Genomic DNA, 18,141 nt, shown 5'->3' with positions numbered 1-18,141 from the left:
GTAGCCACCCCGCACAGACAGACAGACAGACAGACAGACAGACAGACAGACCAGGGAGTTGTCAAAAAAGGGACTGGTTGTGCCAGTGGACCAGTCACTACTACTGGCATGCTCACTCTACTATAAGGAGGTTTAAAAGGGTTGAAAGAGGGGAACAGAGGAAACAGAATCTTGCAACAAGGACAATACAGTACACAGTACATCAATGACAAAAAAGAAATTTAAATGACAGCTACTGTTCTGAAGAGAATATGTCAACACGCCACAGGCATTCCAGTCAATCCATTAAACGATCACAACGATGTCATGCAACTAAAAGTGAAATATCTAAATATATAGATGTATTTTAAACATAGTGTGAAAGTTTTACAAACTAGGCTTGATCTCCGCGATGGGAGGCGTTCGAGACCCTGTGAGTCCCTGACTGCCCTCCTTCCCACCAGTCCGCCTACTCCTCCTGCTTCTCTCACTGCCGGAGGCCCTGTCCGTCGTCGCCACCTTTGCCCTTACGGACGCGGCCCCGGCCTCAGCCCTCGAACCTCTACCAGACCTGGATGAGCGGGAGGGCTGGGAGGGCTGGGAGGGCTGGGAAGGCTGGGAGGCGTCCGACAGAGAGGTGCTCCGGGAGGTGCTGTCTTCCTCCGACTGCTCTGTCTGCGTCTTTTTCTCCTCGTCTGACAGGCGGTCCACCAACTTTAGCGTCTCCCCGCTAATGCCTTTAAAATATTCGATGGTGCGCTTACAAACCTCACTAGGGTTCTCCTGTCTGTCCTGTCTACATACTCCCTCATCTGTGACATTGCTGACCTGATGCCTGTCCTTCAGTGGTAGCCTTGAGGGCAACTGTATGGCTGCTCTGTCTGTGTCCAATGCCCTTGTTGGCTGTGAGGTAACTCGAGCTGAAACAAGTGAGCTAGCTGTGGCAGCAGGGCTGCTCTTTTTAACATCCTTGATTGGTATTCGAGACCTGGGCTCTACTTTGGCTATGGCTGGCTCTCCTCTTTTCCTGACCTCAACCGTCACTGCTTGTTTGGGCTTCTGTTTGCCTATGGCTGTTCCCTGCGTGTGAAATGACCACCCTGATGCTTTAACTGGAAGCCTCGACTTGGGCTGCTTCACTTCACTTTCTTTAACTGTTTCACTTTTCTGCTCCTGAACTTGATTACTACTGTGTACTTCCACTCTCTCTTCTAAATCCCTACAGCACAGTGTTTCTATCCTGCTAGCTTTTTGAAGTGTGGGCTCAGAGGAGGACTGCAAGTTAAACACCACACTACCACATTGAATGTAGTTGGCCTGAACACTGGAGGACTCCAGGTTATTGTTGTTGTTGAAGTTTTCAGAAGGGTAATCTCCTCTCTCTAACATGGGCTCAGTGTTTCTACTAGACTGGCTCTCTGTAGTCTGACCCTCTATACTGACGTATTCTGGCACCATCTGACCCTCTGACATCTCAGCTTTACAATCGGTGAGATCCCCTGTGTCTTTTTTCACAGTTATAGAGGCAGCTATACCCATCTTAATAGGAGTGCGTAATTTGGGATCAACCTTAGAGGCTGTGACTGTGCATGAGGAGGCGGTCTCAGCTATGGCTTCACAGGTGGGGGCATCAGTACCGGTATAGCCAGTGTCATCGCCAGGCTGTGCAGGGCTGCATTTTACTGTTGTTGCTGCTGGTGTTGTTGGTGTAGTGCTGCTGTCTGTGGTAGTATCTATAACATTCCCATCTACTGTGGCCCTCTCCCCTGTTTTTGACTGAGAGGAAATTACCCCCAGGATCTTGCCCCCTCTCCCCTTTTCCCCTGTTTTAGGGTCAGAGGAATGCTCACCAATCTGGAAAAACTGAAGCCTCTCTTCAACAAAGTCCCGCTTGCTCATGTCAATAGCACCACTGCGGGTCATCTCAAACATCTTCCCTTCATGGAAAGGGAAGGGGTTAGGCTCACTAGTCGGTGTGCTCTCATCAGTCGGTGTTCGAGCAGGGGTTGTGTCAGGTGTTGTAGCCTGTGATTTGTCCTCCACCGATAAACCAAAGGGCTTGGGGTCCTCCTCTTTTGTTTTGGACTCAAAAACGCCCTCATTATCACCTCCTTTGGTGGACCAGGGGTCAAAGTCCAGGCCTTTGGTGGCAACAGTTTTAAAGGTTGAATTTAGCTCCTCATCTAGTTGGTAGCCAAAGTAGTTTTCTGTAAAGCCCTGCCTATCTGGATGTCTTCCTTCAAGGGTATAATCTTTTTCATCTCCACTGCTTTTCACTGAAGATGTGCTGGTTTTAGTCTTTCCATTATCCCCCCCTTCCTCACATTTCTCTTCCTCGATCACTTCAAGCTTTGACTGACTAAATGAGCGGTCGGTTGTTTTTCCATCATTGGACAGACTAGATGTTTTAGGGTCCTCGCTCAGTCCATCATCCTCATCCTGAAGGTCATACCCATCTAAAGAGTCTATTTCAGTTGCATCTGTGTCATGGGAGAACTCAGCAGTGGTTGCTATGGAGCAGTCAGTGATTGACTGGTCATTGCCATTTTGTTCAAAGTCAGCATCCTCCCCCTTTACGACACCATTGATCCCAGACTCCTTGTTGTTTCCGTTTTTCTCAGATTGTTTTTGTTTTGGGTGTTTCTCCCCCTCCTCTTTCATTTTGAAGGTGTACTTTTTGATAGGTATGGGATGGAAGACAGACTCATCATCACTAGAGTCACTGTTATCAGCTCCAGGGGGAATAGGGGATGGAGGCTGGACCCTGATGATTGGCTCGGCTAAGAGGTGCCTATCATGCTCCTCTTGGAGGTTCACCTCCATCATCTCTGTTTCTGCCTCAGAAGAAGCACACGACCCCCTTTTCTCAGGGTCCGACTGCTCTGCCTCTAAAGGAGGAGGAGGTGGAAACTCTATATAAGCCACTCTTTTCTCCTTTGACTTCTGTCTCTCAGCATCCTGTTTTTTACTGTAATTCTCTGAAGAAGCTGGCTTAGATTTTTCCTTCGAGGGCTCCTTGTAGATGAAGGTCTTCCCTTCTTCCTCCTCAGACTCCTCTGGGATAGGGCTTGGCATGCCAGGCATGAAGCTTATCACAGAGTCTGGTGTTCTTGAGGTCAGACTCACTTCCTCTGAGCTGGGGGTCTCAGGGGTAACAGGACTTTTCCCAGAGCTGTCCATGAAAGTCACTTGTTCTAGAGTGTCATCTTCTGGACTTCCTTGAGGAGATGGAGACTGCTTTTGCTTGACAGTGTAAAATGCGCCCCTAGTCTCATGCACTGTCCTACTCTCATGGCTTACTATCTTTTTGTATGTTCCCAGCTGCCCTGCGGCTGTTTCCTTTTCATACTGCTTTCCTACTTGGATGCTAACATACACAGGTAAGGGTTTAATATCTTTGAAACCCTCTGTAACAACTACAGGAGTTATTTGATCCAAATACTCTACTTGGTCACTATCAACACCGTTACACACTACATCTGACTGGCTATTGTCTGATGAGTCTGTGGATTTCCCTACTGATGATCCACGAGTAGACTTGTTGGATTCAGAGCTACTGTGTAATCGATTTCTAGCTAAAGTAGGTATATGAGACCCTGCCCTCTCATACTGTTCAACAGAGGCATCAATTTTTAAAGCAGTGGATTTGTGATTTTCTGAGAAATTACATGGCTTTCTTACAGGAATTTGTGATTCCGAGTTTTTTTTTAGACTATCATTGCTATTTGGACTTTCTCGGACAACGAATTCTGTATAGATTATTTTCTTGGTGGTTTCTTGCCTTTGAGAATCACTATTATTGCCATCTTTCATAGAATCATGGATTGAAGAAAGAGATAGTTTGGGAGACTGGGGTTTATAGTTCCCATACTCTTGGCTCTCCCATGTTTTGAATAACTTTTTCTCTTCCTGATCTTTTCCACTGGTCTCATACTTGGGTGAGCACTTATTTGATTCAGTATCTAGACATTTCCTCTGGTTTCCCGGACTGTCTGGTGTTTTTGGAATGTTTGAACCAGCAAACACCTGATACACAGGTAGCTTACTTTCCTGGAGTTTCCTGATAGGAGGATTTGAATTTTGGCCACCCTGATGACTCCTCTCTTGCCTTTGAGCCTCTTGCTCAAATTTTAGCCTCACTGCACTGACTTTGGAGGAAGACATTTGAAAAGGTTTAGGGCTTTCACCTGTGCTTCCCTGTGATTTACCATCTCCTTGTTTTCTTGGGTCTGAATCACTGTACTGCAACAATACTCTCCTCTCTGGACTGCTGGGTAAGCTGGCACATTTCCTGTCACTGGAACTGAACCTGTCTCTAAGCCTTTCTCTGCTCCACTCTTCTCCACTACCCCCATTCCTATAAGCAGATCTCTCTGGACTGCTGTGTGTAGAACTGGGCCCTGACCGTGATTCTCTGAAGTCTGGTCTGCGAGATTTCTTCTCTGGAGATGAGAGCTCATCATTGAGCTGTTCTGTTTTATCACGGAAGAATTGAGATACCTCACTGAGTTTTTCCTCTGCCTCCTTTACAGTCCTGTCCACTCTGTCCTCATACATAAGCTGTTCTCTGTCTTTACTCTGTGAGTCATCTGACACACGCATCCAAACAGACTGCTTTGGGCTACCAGGCTCAGAAGAATACTGCAAAAGTGTCAGTTTGTCAAAGTTATCATCAACATTGGCTATTCTTCCAGATTTGTCAAACACATTTCTTGATGACCTAAAGACATACTCTGTCCTTGGGCCAACTGATCTACCCTCACTGTGACTGCTTCTGTCTGGCGAGTGGAAGCGAGACCTCTCTCTCAGATATTCCTCTGTGTCAGAATGAGACTGGTCAAATTTCTCAGAGAGAAGCATTTTCTCTGCAAAATTGTAAGATTCTCCCCTAAATTCTGATGATTCATCCTCATTGTATTCTACAGACTGCTGGCTAAGTAGCTTTAGTGTTTTGTAGGAGTCATCTGCCATGAGCTGGGCTGAACTGGGGCGACTGTCTTCCTCTTGTGACATGGGTGTGTTCACTCTGGGGGAGTCAAGGTACACTGGAAGTGATTCCTCAGGCTCCTCCTCTTCCTGTCTATTCCCTGGATAGTAATACATTTCCTTCTCTGCATGGTTTTTTGTCTCTCTGATGATGACCTCTGTCGGTTCTGTTTTGTTGCCTTTTTCAATATGAACTTCAATTATTCTTTCAACCTTAGGTTTGGAGTTGGTGTCCTCGAGGACTCTTTGTGACGTTTCCTCATTGCCAGACTTGTGTTCAAACAATCCAGCCAGCTCTCTAGAAGGGTCCTTGCCCGACTGAAAAGCCTTCATTATGTCATGCACAGACATAGTGTCCTCACACCTCTCCGATGTTGCTTCTTTGCCAGGTGGTTTGTGGTACACCATCCTGGTGGTAGTAGTGATGTGAGTCTCCTCCTTTACCCTCATCCCTTTCCCCATTGGATCCTCATCAGGGCTGACTTTTATTGAATAGCATTTATTCTGTTCTGGAGTTGATGTAGCTTGATTCAGATGCCCTTTAGAATCTGAATCAATATATCGGTCAGAATGTGCATCCTCCATTACAGGTTGTTTGTTATCCTCTGGGGGCTCATAGCTCCTGATGACATGGACAACCTCGGTCCTAGTCTCAGTGATCATTGGGGGAACTGGGATATCTTGAAAAAGGGCCTTGGGGCCCATGCCTTCTGCACTCTGAGGGGCAGAGGGTGTCCTTTCACTCCTGGTCTCAAAGCCGCTGTCTGAAAGGGGGCTTTTATCCTGTTCATGTGAGATATCATCAGGGGATTCTAGCACAGTGTCTGCTCCAAAAAGTGCATCTGCTACTTTACTGAGCTCTTTGTCTGAAGCTGAAGAGCGCATGTTTGTTGGAGGCATTTTGAGCTTATGCTCCTGAACTGCTATGGTGGGTTTTAGGACACGTTTCTGCTTCTCCTTGCCCTCTCCTTCTCTCTTACCCTCCTCTGCTTTATGCTTTGTGTCATGCATTTTGGAGAAAGAGCTGCTACCAACATCATTGACCAGGTAGTCGACCACTTTGGAGAGATTGAAATCTCTATCTGGTATTGTTTTTGATTTGGCTTGAGGAACCACAGTCTCATATCTTGGTGGATAGCTCCAATTGCTTGGTGGTTGTTCAACTTGTACTTTTGAGAAGTGTATGTCATCCAGAGAACCCCTTGCCAGGGAAACCCTACCATCCTTCACAGCGTCTTTAGTAAGGATTTCGCTCACTTTCACCAAATCTTGTTTTACTTTTTCCACAATCCTATATGGCTCCTCGTCCTCTATTTTAGCCTCTTTGGGAGAATCAGACTGAAATCCTTTACTGGCTGTGGAATTTGGGTCTGTCTGCAAAATGGCTGACATTCGTATCAAGTCCTCTTTCATTTCGGCTACATCCTTCAGAATCTCTTGGCTGGATGACAGTGGTGATGTGGTGTTTGATTTCAGGCCAGCAGAAAAAAGAGGGGCTTTGATAGGGGAAAGAGTTCTGGCAAAGGAAGACTGCAACTGAGCATTCGCCTCAGCGTGCACCGTCTTCCGTGGGGACAGAAGGGCAGCAGCTGACTTGGACACCTCAGGTAACTTTTTAAACTGGGGCTCTGGCAGCACATTAATAACAGAATAGACTGGAACAGTCATTGTACTGGATGTTACAGCAGTGGTGGCATTAGGAGGGGATCTTAGAGAGGCATAAAGGGAATTAGAAGCTGATGATCTAATGGACTGATATGAGGAGGATGCAGAAGAGGACAGGGACTTCAAGGTGCCATAGCCTGCAGAACAAGAATTAAATGTTTTTTCAACCTCATCAAAGGCTGCATTGACACTTGTAGTTGCAGCATTGGTGGTTGCTTGTATTCTCTCTTGCAGACTGCTTGCGAGAAGAGATGTTGGGGATGAAGAGCGATACTGTGTAGGCGACACAGTTCCATTGATCAGAGCTGCAGCACTTGGAGGAGTGTTGGATTTAACTGGTGATGAAAGAGAGGAAAACAGATTTCTTGCAGAGCCAGTGGCATCTGCGGCAAAGGAACGCACAGAGGAGAGACCAGGGACTGTTTTTATGGGTGAGGAGGAAGATGCTGTGCCACTAGAGCCCCCCATAACGGTCTTGTATGGCAGAGGTGAACTAAACATACTCAGAGAAGATTTGGGGGAGGTTGGTGGGGTCATGCCTATGGATGTTCTCTCAAGAAGAGTGCTTCCTCCTCCAGAGACAGTTATAGGGGAGGTCCTAGCAGACAATGCTGCCAGTCCTTTCATAGAAATAGGATCTGGGGCAGTTTTACCGGGTGAGGCCAGGGGACTGGGGGTGACCTGGACTGGGTACTGGGCTTGCTGGACTACAGTTTTTATAGGAGAGGATATGGTTCTGTAAGATCGGATGGGAGAGGCCATGTCACTAACTGACTTTACAGAAGAGGCAGGTGATCCAGGAATGTTGGTCTTGATGGGGGAGGCAGAGTTGATGGACCAGACAGACTTTAATGGAGAGGCAGAGGGCGTGTTGGATGACGAACTGGAGAGGGAGCCAAACCCAGACTTGGCTTGGCCAGGGACGGCGACAGGAACAGGCGACCACGCCTGATAAGATCTCGTTGAAAAGACAGGTTTGTGAGGGTAGCTAGAAGGCTGTGTTCTCGGCGAGCTTCGATCAGTTGTTTCTTCAACAATAATTTAACCAAAAACAATAAGGAAGTAAACAAAAAATGTAACGTAAAATAATTTGAAATAAAACATAAAACCAGAAAGAGAAATTTTAGTCAGTCAGAAACAGCATTATTCACAGCAGCAAGACAACGTTTTATACATGAAATGTAAGAAAGGCCCCTATTCAAAAACCCAGGATGATATGACAAATGATGGCCCAAATTCAATGACTTATGACAAAATACACAAGATAAAGAATAGAGCATGTGTAAGAACAAAAATGCTTGACATACGGTAGAGTTGACAAAAAATGACATGATAACCAAAAAATACAATTCCATTGACTTATGGTGTACTTTATCTATTTGCCTCCTTGCAACAGTGCCTTTTACTGTACATGTTTGCTTCACATGTGTTTATCCTTTCATTTGGTTCATTTTCAATGCCAGAGATGACCCCACAAGTGTATACCATCAATAAAAAAATATCACTTTACTTGTTTGGTCCTGACTTAAAATAAAATATGAGGTTGCACTTTACAAAAAAGTAACAGTAAATCAGCCGTTCATGCCTGTCTAGTATGCCATGCAATGTAAGTGAATTGTCTCTGATTTCAGTTTAATCAACATTTCTCAAGTCATACCTATGAATATATTTTAAATCTTATCGAATGGTTGTTAACAACATATTTTTTTTCACATAAAAGACTCAGATGGACAATGCTGGAATAATAAAACAAAACACACCTCAGAATTTGTAAAACTTCTGTGTACTGATAATACACGCAACATGTAGTAGGAAACCTGCCCCTAAAATATATAACAGGTGCATGGAAATGTATGCCAATATTTTGTAAATAGAAGCAATGTAATATTTTAGGAAAATGCTAGCTCTAACATAGTCTCACTGTAGGGGAAATCAAGTTAATGTAAAGTGCAACCTGTTACCACATTAATATACACAGCCACACACAATCATAAAGCCAATAAGAGTGAAATGGCCACTAAAAGAATGAGAACAATTCAAAAGAATATTTTTATTCATCATGAATTAAAACATTTTTTGTTCAAATGATAAATGAACAGACAGACATTGATTCCCAGTGTTTCCACAAATGTAAAATAACATAACCGTTGAAACAGGGAGACTTTTATTCAACATGGGGTGGGTAAGCAAAGCGTAACACACAGTAAACCATGCAAATGTTTGATGAATGACAGATGATCGAAGAGTATGTGTCAGGTGAATAGAATAAATGACTGATGAACATGTTTTGTCAGGTCTATACTATGGGTATATGAAAAAAATATGTACACTGTATAAAGGGACCTTTAGACACTAAAACTGAATAAAATCACAAATATCTGAAATCAATTAAAAATGTTGTGTAAGTAAAAATGGGAAACTCACTCGCTGCAGGGTCGGTCAAATAGCTGTAGCGCTTACGCAAAGCTAAGGAGGCAAAGGTATGACGTCGTTCTGGCTTTTCAGTCTGAAACAAACAAAAAAAGAACAAAAGATGCTTTAACATAAAAAATATGGTAAAATGTGATTCTAATCTACCAGGATTAGGTATAAATAATGATTTTAACTTAGATACTGCAGTGCATGAATACTGTCCTGTTTTTAGTGAATCAGTACATGCTGTTAGTACTGGCACAAGGAGGCACTGCAGGTGTACTGTAGTGTCTACTCTGGGGAGTAATGGACTGTTTCCCTGCATCTCTTCACTCACTGCATTTCTCAATGTCATTGCAATGAAATAACTACAAACAATATATGCTTTGTCTGTATGGCCTACTCCAGTAAGTGGTAAACATGTTGAAAATCCAACATCCAGTTAGGTATGGTATGTTAAACAAATGATTACAATAATAGTGGTAATTGTGTCGATTTCATTATTAATTAATCATAATTCATAATTAATTTCATATTAGGACACTGGTGCATATTCAGTCCAGTCTCCAGGAATTATGTTCATATTGGACAATTCTGCATTACATTATTTACAGTATATGCCAACATTCAGTGCCAATGCAGTTAATATTGTGCCCTATATGTAACAAGGTAAAAAGTAAAGGTGTGGAGGTTGGCTTGATGAATGTGGGTCTAGTGTGTCTATCGTTCATGGTAGTGACTGGAGTTTGTGTCCCTTTCAGACAATCAATGTTGATTTTTGAAACTATGATCACAACTGTTTGCAAACTTTAATCAAGTTCTTTGCCAAACCTTAACCATAACGTAATCACACTGTAGTTGCAATGTGTGGTTATTGTTGGTATACTTTTTCGTTAAATGTTTACACTGAACGTTCAAAAATGCTGTCACTGAACATAGTCTGGGTTTAATAATCTGGGTGCTGAATTGTCCAATATCAACATTCAGTCTGTTGAGTGGGTTGATATATTTATGTAGAAGGAATATAACACACATGGTCACTACATGAAAATACTCAAACATAAAAACAGCCTTTTCTCCCTTTGATTAAACTCATGACATGAGAGAGTTAGTTTTCTGTTACACACAAGCCATTGACAAGGTTGAAGAAGGGAACCCCAAATACAACAAAACAATGACTAAGTAGACAAATGATAAGCGTTAGGGTTTCATCTTTAGCTGACAAAAAATACCATAGTCCTGTGTGAAACTTCCTATGAGTTAATAGTAAGGATGGAGACATGGTGATTTCCTGTTGAACATGTATGGAAAGGAGGATAGAGATGAAAAACAAGCTGAGGCGTGGCACAACAATTGGCTCCACTGAAATTGGGATGAAGACAACAATAAATAAATCCTTGCTGATTAAACAACTGCCATTTTCCAGTCATGCACTACATGGGGGTCACTTCAGCAATGATGTAGCTTTGTAAAAAACATGCAGTCAGAAGCATCTTTCACACCAAGGTACTGTACAGACACAAAATATTTGCAACACGCATATTTACTACAGCATCTGCAGTAAAGCCAACAGAAAGGACGACAAAGAAGAAGCAGTTCCATGTGATGATGAAGAATCTGTTTTACCTCATCATCAGGATCAGACTCCATATCCTGTGGTATTCCAAGGTGCATTGCAGGAGAGGAGAGAGATGACACAATGGAGAGCAGGGACGTTATAGTGAGCGGGGAGGTGGAAATAAAATTCAGGGAATGAAAATGGAGCAGCAAAAACAACAAAAGTTATCATAAAAAATCTATGGGATTAATAAAAATGAACAGCAAAATAACAAAAGCAAAAGCAAAATAATTTCAGTTTCTTGTGATCAATCAACACCACAACAAACAAAGGAGAATTGTCTTTTTTTCTGCATAACTCTTATGTACCCACAGTGAGCCAGGCAACAGAACAAAGCATGATGTGCATGTGTGGCTGCATGTGTACATTGTGGGGTCTTATGACTGGCACAGGCTTTAACACTAATAAAAGACACAAGCAGCAGGCAGTCATTTCTAGACCTAATGAATTTCAATGGCTCCTCTTGATGTCAGGAAAACATTGCTTTCTGTATTTCAATTACATGTAAATGATATGATATGGCCTAAAAGGAGGAACTATTCAAATATGGTGATCCTACCTTCTTGTGGGTTGGCAGTGTGATATTCAAATTGCATATGGCAGTCTGTGGAAGGCCTTTAATGGATTTTGGCTCTCTCAGGAAGGAGAGGCGGCCACATGGCTCCTGGCCCATATCTCTGATCTGTAGAAGACAGCAAAAAGTCTGCATCAGGAGTTGACTGTAACAAACAATTTCAAGAACGACCCTGCAAAGTGCAAAAAAAAAAAAGATAATTTAGCTTTTCTTCCTTAGACATTTCTGTATTTTTTATCTATTTTATCTACCCCAACCTACTGCACATGCCTAAAATTAGAAATTGTCATACAGTATATAGATGTAAGGATATAACAGGTAGAAAAAAATATTAATTATATTAATATTTAGTTTGTCAGTCGGTGTGCATGCCAAAAGACAAAAATTGAGTGTGTAGCTATGATCTGTGAGAATCATAACATTCACTTTCACTTGATTCTACATTAGGATACTGTGACATTTTAATTTTCCTGGGCTACGGACAATGCATCAGATACTGCAAAAGAAAATTGCTATTGCTATGTATGTCAGCTAATTAGCGGAGGATGATAATTTCTGACATTTAATCAGCAAGGCACATTTACAAAGGAAACCAGAGTGAATAACAAACAGTAAATGCTACAGAGAAAGAGGGTGACAGGAGGGATACATTTGATACCTTCACGTTGAAAGGAAGTCTGTTTTCCTTGAAGGAGTAGAAGTTAAAAACCAACTGCTGCCCACTTTTGGTGAGAGGGGACAGGTTGCCGTAGCAATCCACATGGATAGGCTTGCCCTCAAGAACCTACAGAAATCCATTGACCAAAAACGTTTTATCATAATTTAAACACATTCTGGAGATGAGGTTGATGAAATTGATATTGTATTGCATTTCAATAACATGTAATGGATTTATTCATTTGTCAATTAGTTCTTTATTAGACTCTCTTATTGCAGTACAGTGTTTGCAAGTCCAAATGAACACACAACCCCACCTCAATATCTTTACTCCTGGCCACTTCCTCAAAGTTCTCCTGCTGCTCGAGGGTCTTGTCCACCTTGTCGTCTGTCATGCAGAAGCAGCGCAGCCGAGCCTCAATAGCGTCATTCATCTTGGCGAACACCACAAACTTGGCCAGGTACGGCACGCAGATCAGCTCCCGGTATAACTGAGACGCTAGACTCACCGTCTCAGGAATCTGGTGACAGTCTGCGAGCCAGAACCTGAAGAGGAGAGATTGGAGGAAAGAGGGGGGGGCGACACACAAAAAAAGACAAGTCTGGAAGTCAGCCAAGTAAACAATTTGCCTAATATGAGGATGATTTACAACAGCCTAAAGTTTGGAACTCTGCACTGCACATTTAAGACATTTTTGTATCACACATTTAATGGCGTTGAAACGCTGTAGTGTAAGTGACCATCTTAAGTAATAAACCAAACAAGCTGGGTTATTTCTCTGAAGGGTGAACACAGACACATGACAGCTGTGTACTAATCAAATTACAGAGCACCAAAGGGTGCTCAGTTAATATCAGGCTGTACACTAGCCACATGATTCCAATCTAGTTAGGATGAGAGATCATGACTTTGCGTACTGTAACCAAGAAGTTCACTTGCTGAGGTCAGTTAAGCAGCCATATTACTAAACAGGACTTAACAATGTATGGTTGACGTGACTTTGTACCACTTGGGTAAATGTGTAAGGAAGTGTAACCCTGTTAGTATAAAGGGCCACAGAAAAAACTTTGTTTAGATACTAAACAAATTAGATACTAAAGAGGAGGAGGAGAAAAAAAACTATTATCAAGTTCTTAATTAATTTAATAAATAGGTTAAAGTCATGCAGACTCAGACAAGAGGGGAACTCACTAAACGGCTGTCCAGAGTAGAATTCTGTCGATTCAAGTGCCGACTGACAGTAATTTCAGTTTTTCTCTTGTGATAGATTTTCAGATTCACTGCCAGGTTCTCATTGCTTCAGTGCTCTGTCACCATTCTGAGGCCTACTGAGATGTCTTCTGGCAATGATTTAAAATTCCATGGATTTACTTGTATCGATTAATCTGTCAATTTTCTGGATGAAACATTTGGTCCATAAAAATGTTAGAAAGCAGTGACCCTTAATACCTGGAGCCATTAAATATTTGGCATTTTTGCTTGAAAAATGACTTTTTTGACTTTGATAATGACAGTAATTCATTATCAAACTAGTGGCAGATCAATTTTCTTTTGATCGCCTAATTATTGCATCCTTAGTAGGACTAACATGCACTTAATTTCTAGCTATTGGAAACTGCTTTTCTGCGTAACTGATACTATATACCTCAATTACTCTTCGACAGTACATGCACCCCCGCTTATTAATATTATTTATTACATAAGGAGTTACATTGTATTAGACTGTACTTTCATCATCAACCAGTAAACCCACTTGGTACTTGACACTTAGTTTATCTTATACTTATACCGACATGATACTTAATTTATTTCTGACCTGTTTTATAGTGTTTATAGTGTATCATATCATTTTCTAGTACTTTCTCCTGTGTGCACTGACGTAAAGACGAGCTACTGTAACAAAGAGTTTCCCTACGGGGATCAATAAAGTATTTCTGATTCTGATTCTGATTCTAACCCACAAGGAGAAGAGAAACAAGACTTCTCTTTTTGACCCTTTTTATGAGGACACAACAGTGAGCCACATACATCAATAAAGTGCTTTATTCATCCATTTTAATTTACTATAGGTTTTTGTAATAACATTTTATATATTACTACAATTGCAAGTAAGTATTTATTACCCAGCTTTGAAGAAAAACAGTTGTAATGTTTTTATAGTGTTCTAATACATGGCCATGAAACTGACTATACTGTACAGCTGCAACTAATGATTAATTTCAATATCAATTAATCTTTCTAATCTTTTTTTGTTTATCAATTTATTAAGTCTTAAGAAAAATTTCCATCACAGTTACCCAGGGCTCAAGGAGACATCTTCAAATGTCTTGTTTTGTACAACCAACAGCCCAAAACCCAAAGATATTCAGTTTACAAATATATAAAAGAGAAGCTGGCACCAGCAAATATTTTGAATCTTTCCTCGATAAACAGCTAAAACAATAAAAAAAAAATGTAAATGTTGATAATGAATTGATTGTTTATTACTATACTGTGTTCCATTAGTCACCATTATGCTCCAGAAATCAAAACTTTAGTAATTGGCTTAAACAATCAACAGAACATTGTAAGCCCTACATATTAAGACATGGGTATTAAAGAAGTTATATGTGGGTTAATTCTCTATATGACATTCAAAATATTCTTCTTTGTGTTAATTATCGTCAACTGTGCTCTGTTGTGTGTATAGTATGTATGTGTCTCACCTGGCCGACACATTTGTGGTGAAGGAGACGCAATCAGTTACAAAGGACAGCGGTGTGGTCCCGGTGATGTCCTCCCACTGGGCAGGGGACGTCCCGCCTGTATGAAACAAGGGCCAAAAGATGAGTTCACTGCCTTTCCAGCCTAGCCAGTGTTTTAGCTTTCGTAATCCCCATCCTTTTATCTTCTCAGTTCTTCATCTTCCCTCTATCGCCAAGTGGCTTTTGACATCAAAGCAGGCTATTCAATTCATGGTGACTCTGAGTTACTAACTCGGTTTCATGTATAACAAATGGATGAACAACTATGTCTGGTGTCACAAATAACATTTATTAGCATCTAAGGATGAAATGACGATTGAGATCAAACAACTTGAAACTCAAATCTAGTCCTGCAGAAGCTATTTGGATAGAGGTGTTTCTACAGTGTTGTCATGCTCTAGTTATCTACAGGTCTACTTGCCTGTGATGCTGCAGAGCAGACGCAGGCAGGGTGCAGAGTCGCCTCGGTGGCCGCTGGGGTGGCCTTCTGCGGATCTAGGTGGGACAGGGATCGTCATAGTGATCGGCTTGTGGAACTTCCTCCTCCTGGGCTCTACAGTGACAATGGGGCTGAAGGTGGCTCTGTTCCCAAGGACGGCCCTCGCCATGTCATCTGGCACAGGCTGGGCCTAAACACATACACAGGAAGACAGAGGAATAGCAAAGATGCAGACTCAATGTTTGTTTGTTGATGAAACTTTGAGAAATTCGGAAGTTCGTCACACTTTCCCGAACCTTCTATGAAATTAAAGTGTCCAGGTGTGTGAGGCGGAATCAAATATTCAACCAAAAATAGATCAGGTATAAATAAATAATAAGTGTACAGTATTTGCAACAAAGAAGCCGAGTCATTAAACTGATTCAATTTGAGCTGTTCCAAGGAGTCCTGCTGTACCTGCAGACCAACACGGATCCTCTTGGTGAGCGCCCCTTGTGGGAACGAGGCCTGGACCATGGGCACAGTGCTGCTGGAAAGCAAGCCTCCGTCAGGACCCATGTGGTTAGACTCCTGCTTGATCCGCGACACCACAGCAAAATACTGAGGAAAATCTCTGGTGACAATGCGGCAAATGCGCTTCTTCTCCAACTCGGCAGGACTGTCCAGCTCTGAGACAGAAAATATTACTTTAATAAATGTGAATTTAAGTAACATCTAATGGTTATTGTCTCTTTCCTAGAAAGTCACTAAATACAAATGCTGACTTGATAAATGCATTTAAATGTTAGGTACTATTGAGTTATGGCATTTTGATCAGTGTCTCTACAAAAAAAGGACACTAAATAGGATAAACAGATTGAATGAAAAACAAAAATGCTTCTCGATTGAAAATCTGATTTTCTAGGTCACCATCTGACATATAGCCCTGGGTTATGTAGTATAGGTTTTCCTAAGTGGTTCAGTTCACCTTCAGCCATTCACTCGTATTGTGGACAAAAATACTATTTGAACTAACTATCGTTGGTAAATGTTGGACTACGCTGAATAACCTTCCCTTTACCTTCATCCATTCCAGTAAGCAGCTCAGTGAGGTCTTCTGGTCTGCCATCAGACTGGTGCTCCTTCCACGTGTCACCATTGTCACTCCTCAGCACAATCAGCTCCCTCTCTTTCCCCCGCATGGAACCAAAATGGGGGATCTCCACAATCACAGGACTGAAACAGAAAATACAACACAATAAAAGACTGAGGAAATGGGTAAATGAAACCATAAACTTCAGGGCTGAGAAGTTTTCTTTGGTTTAATGATAATTACTGGTTGATTAGCTGCACTGGCAACCCATAACCACTCTCTGAGTCATGATATTTTAAGTAGATATTAGAAAATATCCTCTTTCCCCTGGCCTGCTGAAAACGAAAATTAATCAACACAGGAAAAAGAAAGTCCCAAGTGTCCTACCCGAGGAACTGAGCCCCAGCTGGTCCGACCTCTACCAGCCGGCTGACCAGCCCCTCTCCCTCCACCATGGGTGGGGGGTAGGCCAGCTTGTGCCTTTTGGCCAGGCGACAGGTGATGCGTGTGGGCGCCGTGCACTTCCTGGGAGGGATGATGATGCGCATGCCATTGTGGCGGCTGCCTCTCATGGAACCACCACGGGCATCCACCATGAAGCTGACCAAGAACCTGCAAGACGAAAAAGAACAATGTTAGAGGAGGAAAAAACAGACGGAGAGAAAGATAGACAGAAGCCATACCACGGACACAAGTGAGGAGGACGATTCCCATGCTGTGATCACCGTACACCCAAACAAAGTAAGGAAAAGAGAGAAAATAACAGAAAGAGCAAGAGACAGAACAATAGAAAGAAGAAAAAAAGATGCTTTGAGTTCTGAAAGTTAGCAATTCTCACCTTCACCTGCCTCAATTTAGAACTTTAACACTGTCTGAAACTAAACAGGGTGCTAAGTTGCAGAAAGTTTAGTTTCCAGTTCTGAGGCTGAAGGTGAGACTGTTGCCAAGGTTTTAGTTCCTCTAAAGCAGCATTCAGTGATCAAATATTAAACACCTGCACAGATGTTTCACCAAAATAGGGTTAATGTGATTAATATATGATGTGTCCCATTCTTCAAATTAAGTGCATGTTTTGGCATCCCATTAATATAATCATTGACACAAGTAAAGAGTGAGGATGGAATAGGCACAGAACGCTGTTTACGCACTTTTTATGAGCAGTCCTTATGCCTAAAGCTAAATGTGGTGCTTCTTTTCACTACAAGTGTTGTGTTATGTACTGTGATGTTGCTTTTTCTATACTATATGTTGCAAATAGCACAATCCCTGTATTTTAATGTGCACTGTGTGTGTGTGTGAGAGAGAGAGAGAGAGAGATGGCACATCAATGAAAGACTCCCAAACACGTTGACTACACACTTCTAATATCTAGGCAGTGCAAATGAAACACCAGACCACACGGATGAGATGAGCACAGACTGGAGGAGAAGAGGAGGCTAAAAAGGGAAGAGAGAGGGACGAGATGAGAGGGAGACAGAGGTGGAGGAGTGAGTGACATCACTGCGGCATCATGGGTGAAAGCTGCAAACTCAGTCATCACCTGGAGTCATACTGAGGGAGCGGGGAGGAGAGGCTGCAAAATAAACACATGGAGGCAATGCAGGAGGCAAACCCCCAGAACCTAGTTTTAGTATCAAAGTTTCACAATCACTGTTTGGATCTGTGATAACTACTGATGATGTAAGAAAGATTAAAAACTACTGTGGTGGAAAATCAAGGGAAATATAGGACAAAATGACAATGAACAAAATAATACACATACAAACACAAAAGGCATAATAATGAGTCAAAAATAGTAATGAAGAACCAAAACTGGACATGACAGATCCCGGTATTTCATTTCGGAGCATAACAAAGACAGAGCAAAGTGCTGTGCAAAGACAGCACAGTTTATTTAGAGCAGACCTTAACATGTTATAATGTCATTTATTCAAAGTATGTGAATGACATGAGACCGAAATCTTATCAATTTAGCCAAATGAAACACAAGCTCA

At 42.1% G+C, this 18,141-nt stretch overlaps 1 protein-coding gene across 48 annotated transcripts in view; it reads right to left on the bottom strand.

The window, feature by feature from the left end:
• Positions 1-18,141, bottom strand: part of LOC122884239 (ankyrin-3-like) — a 132,527-nt gene that overhangs the window by 12,114 nt on the left and 102,272 nt on the right. For 32 of the 48 annotated variants that reach the window (XM_044213846.1, XM_044213863.1, XM_044213876.1 and 29 more), the window contains 12 exons: positions 17,688-17,720; positions 16,535-16,759; positions 16,136-16,290; positions 15,532-15,743; positions 15,058-15,265; positions 14,598-14,694; positions 12,209-12,437; positions 11,893-12,018; positions 11,220-11,342; positions 10,669-10,695; positions 9,055-9,136; positions 375-7,658 (listed from right to left, as the gene is read on the bottom strand). In XM_044213846.1, coding sequence (XP_044069781.1) covers positions 375-7,658; positions 9,055-9,136; positions 10,669-10,695; positions 11,220-11,342; positions 11,893-12,018; positions 12,209-12,437; positions 14,598-14,694; positions 15,058-15,265; positions 15,532-15,743; positions 16,136-16,290; positions 16,535-16,759; positions 17,688-17,720 — 8,801 coding nt within the window. The remainder of the gene's footprint in view (positions 1-374; positions 7,659-9,054; positions 9,137-10,668; positions 10,696-11,219; positions 11,343-11,892; positions 12,019-12,208; positions 12,438-14,597; positions 14,695-15,057; positions 15,266-15,531; positions 15,744-16,135; positions 16,291-16,534; positions 16,760-17,687; positions 17,721-18,141) is intronic. The other 16 variants (XM_044213886.1, XM_044213843.1, XM_044213857.1 and 13 more) reach the window with 7 other exon arrangements.

This window comes from Siniperca chuatsi, linkage group LG11 (genome assembly GCF_020085105.1).
Source record: "Siniperca chuatsi isolate FFG_IHB_CAS linkage group LG11, ASM2008510v1, whole genome shotgun sequence".
NCBI lineage: Eukaryota > Metazoa > Chordata > Actinopteri > Centrarchiformes > Sinipercidae > Siniperca > Siniperca chuatsi.
This window is presented reverse-complemented; position numbering and strand designations above follow the sequence as displayed.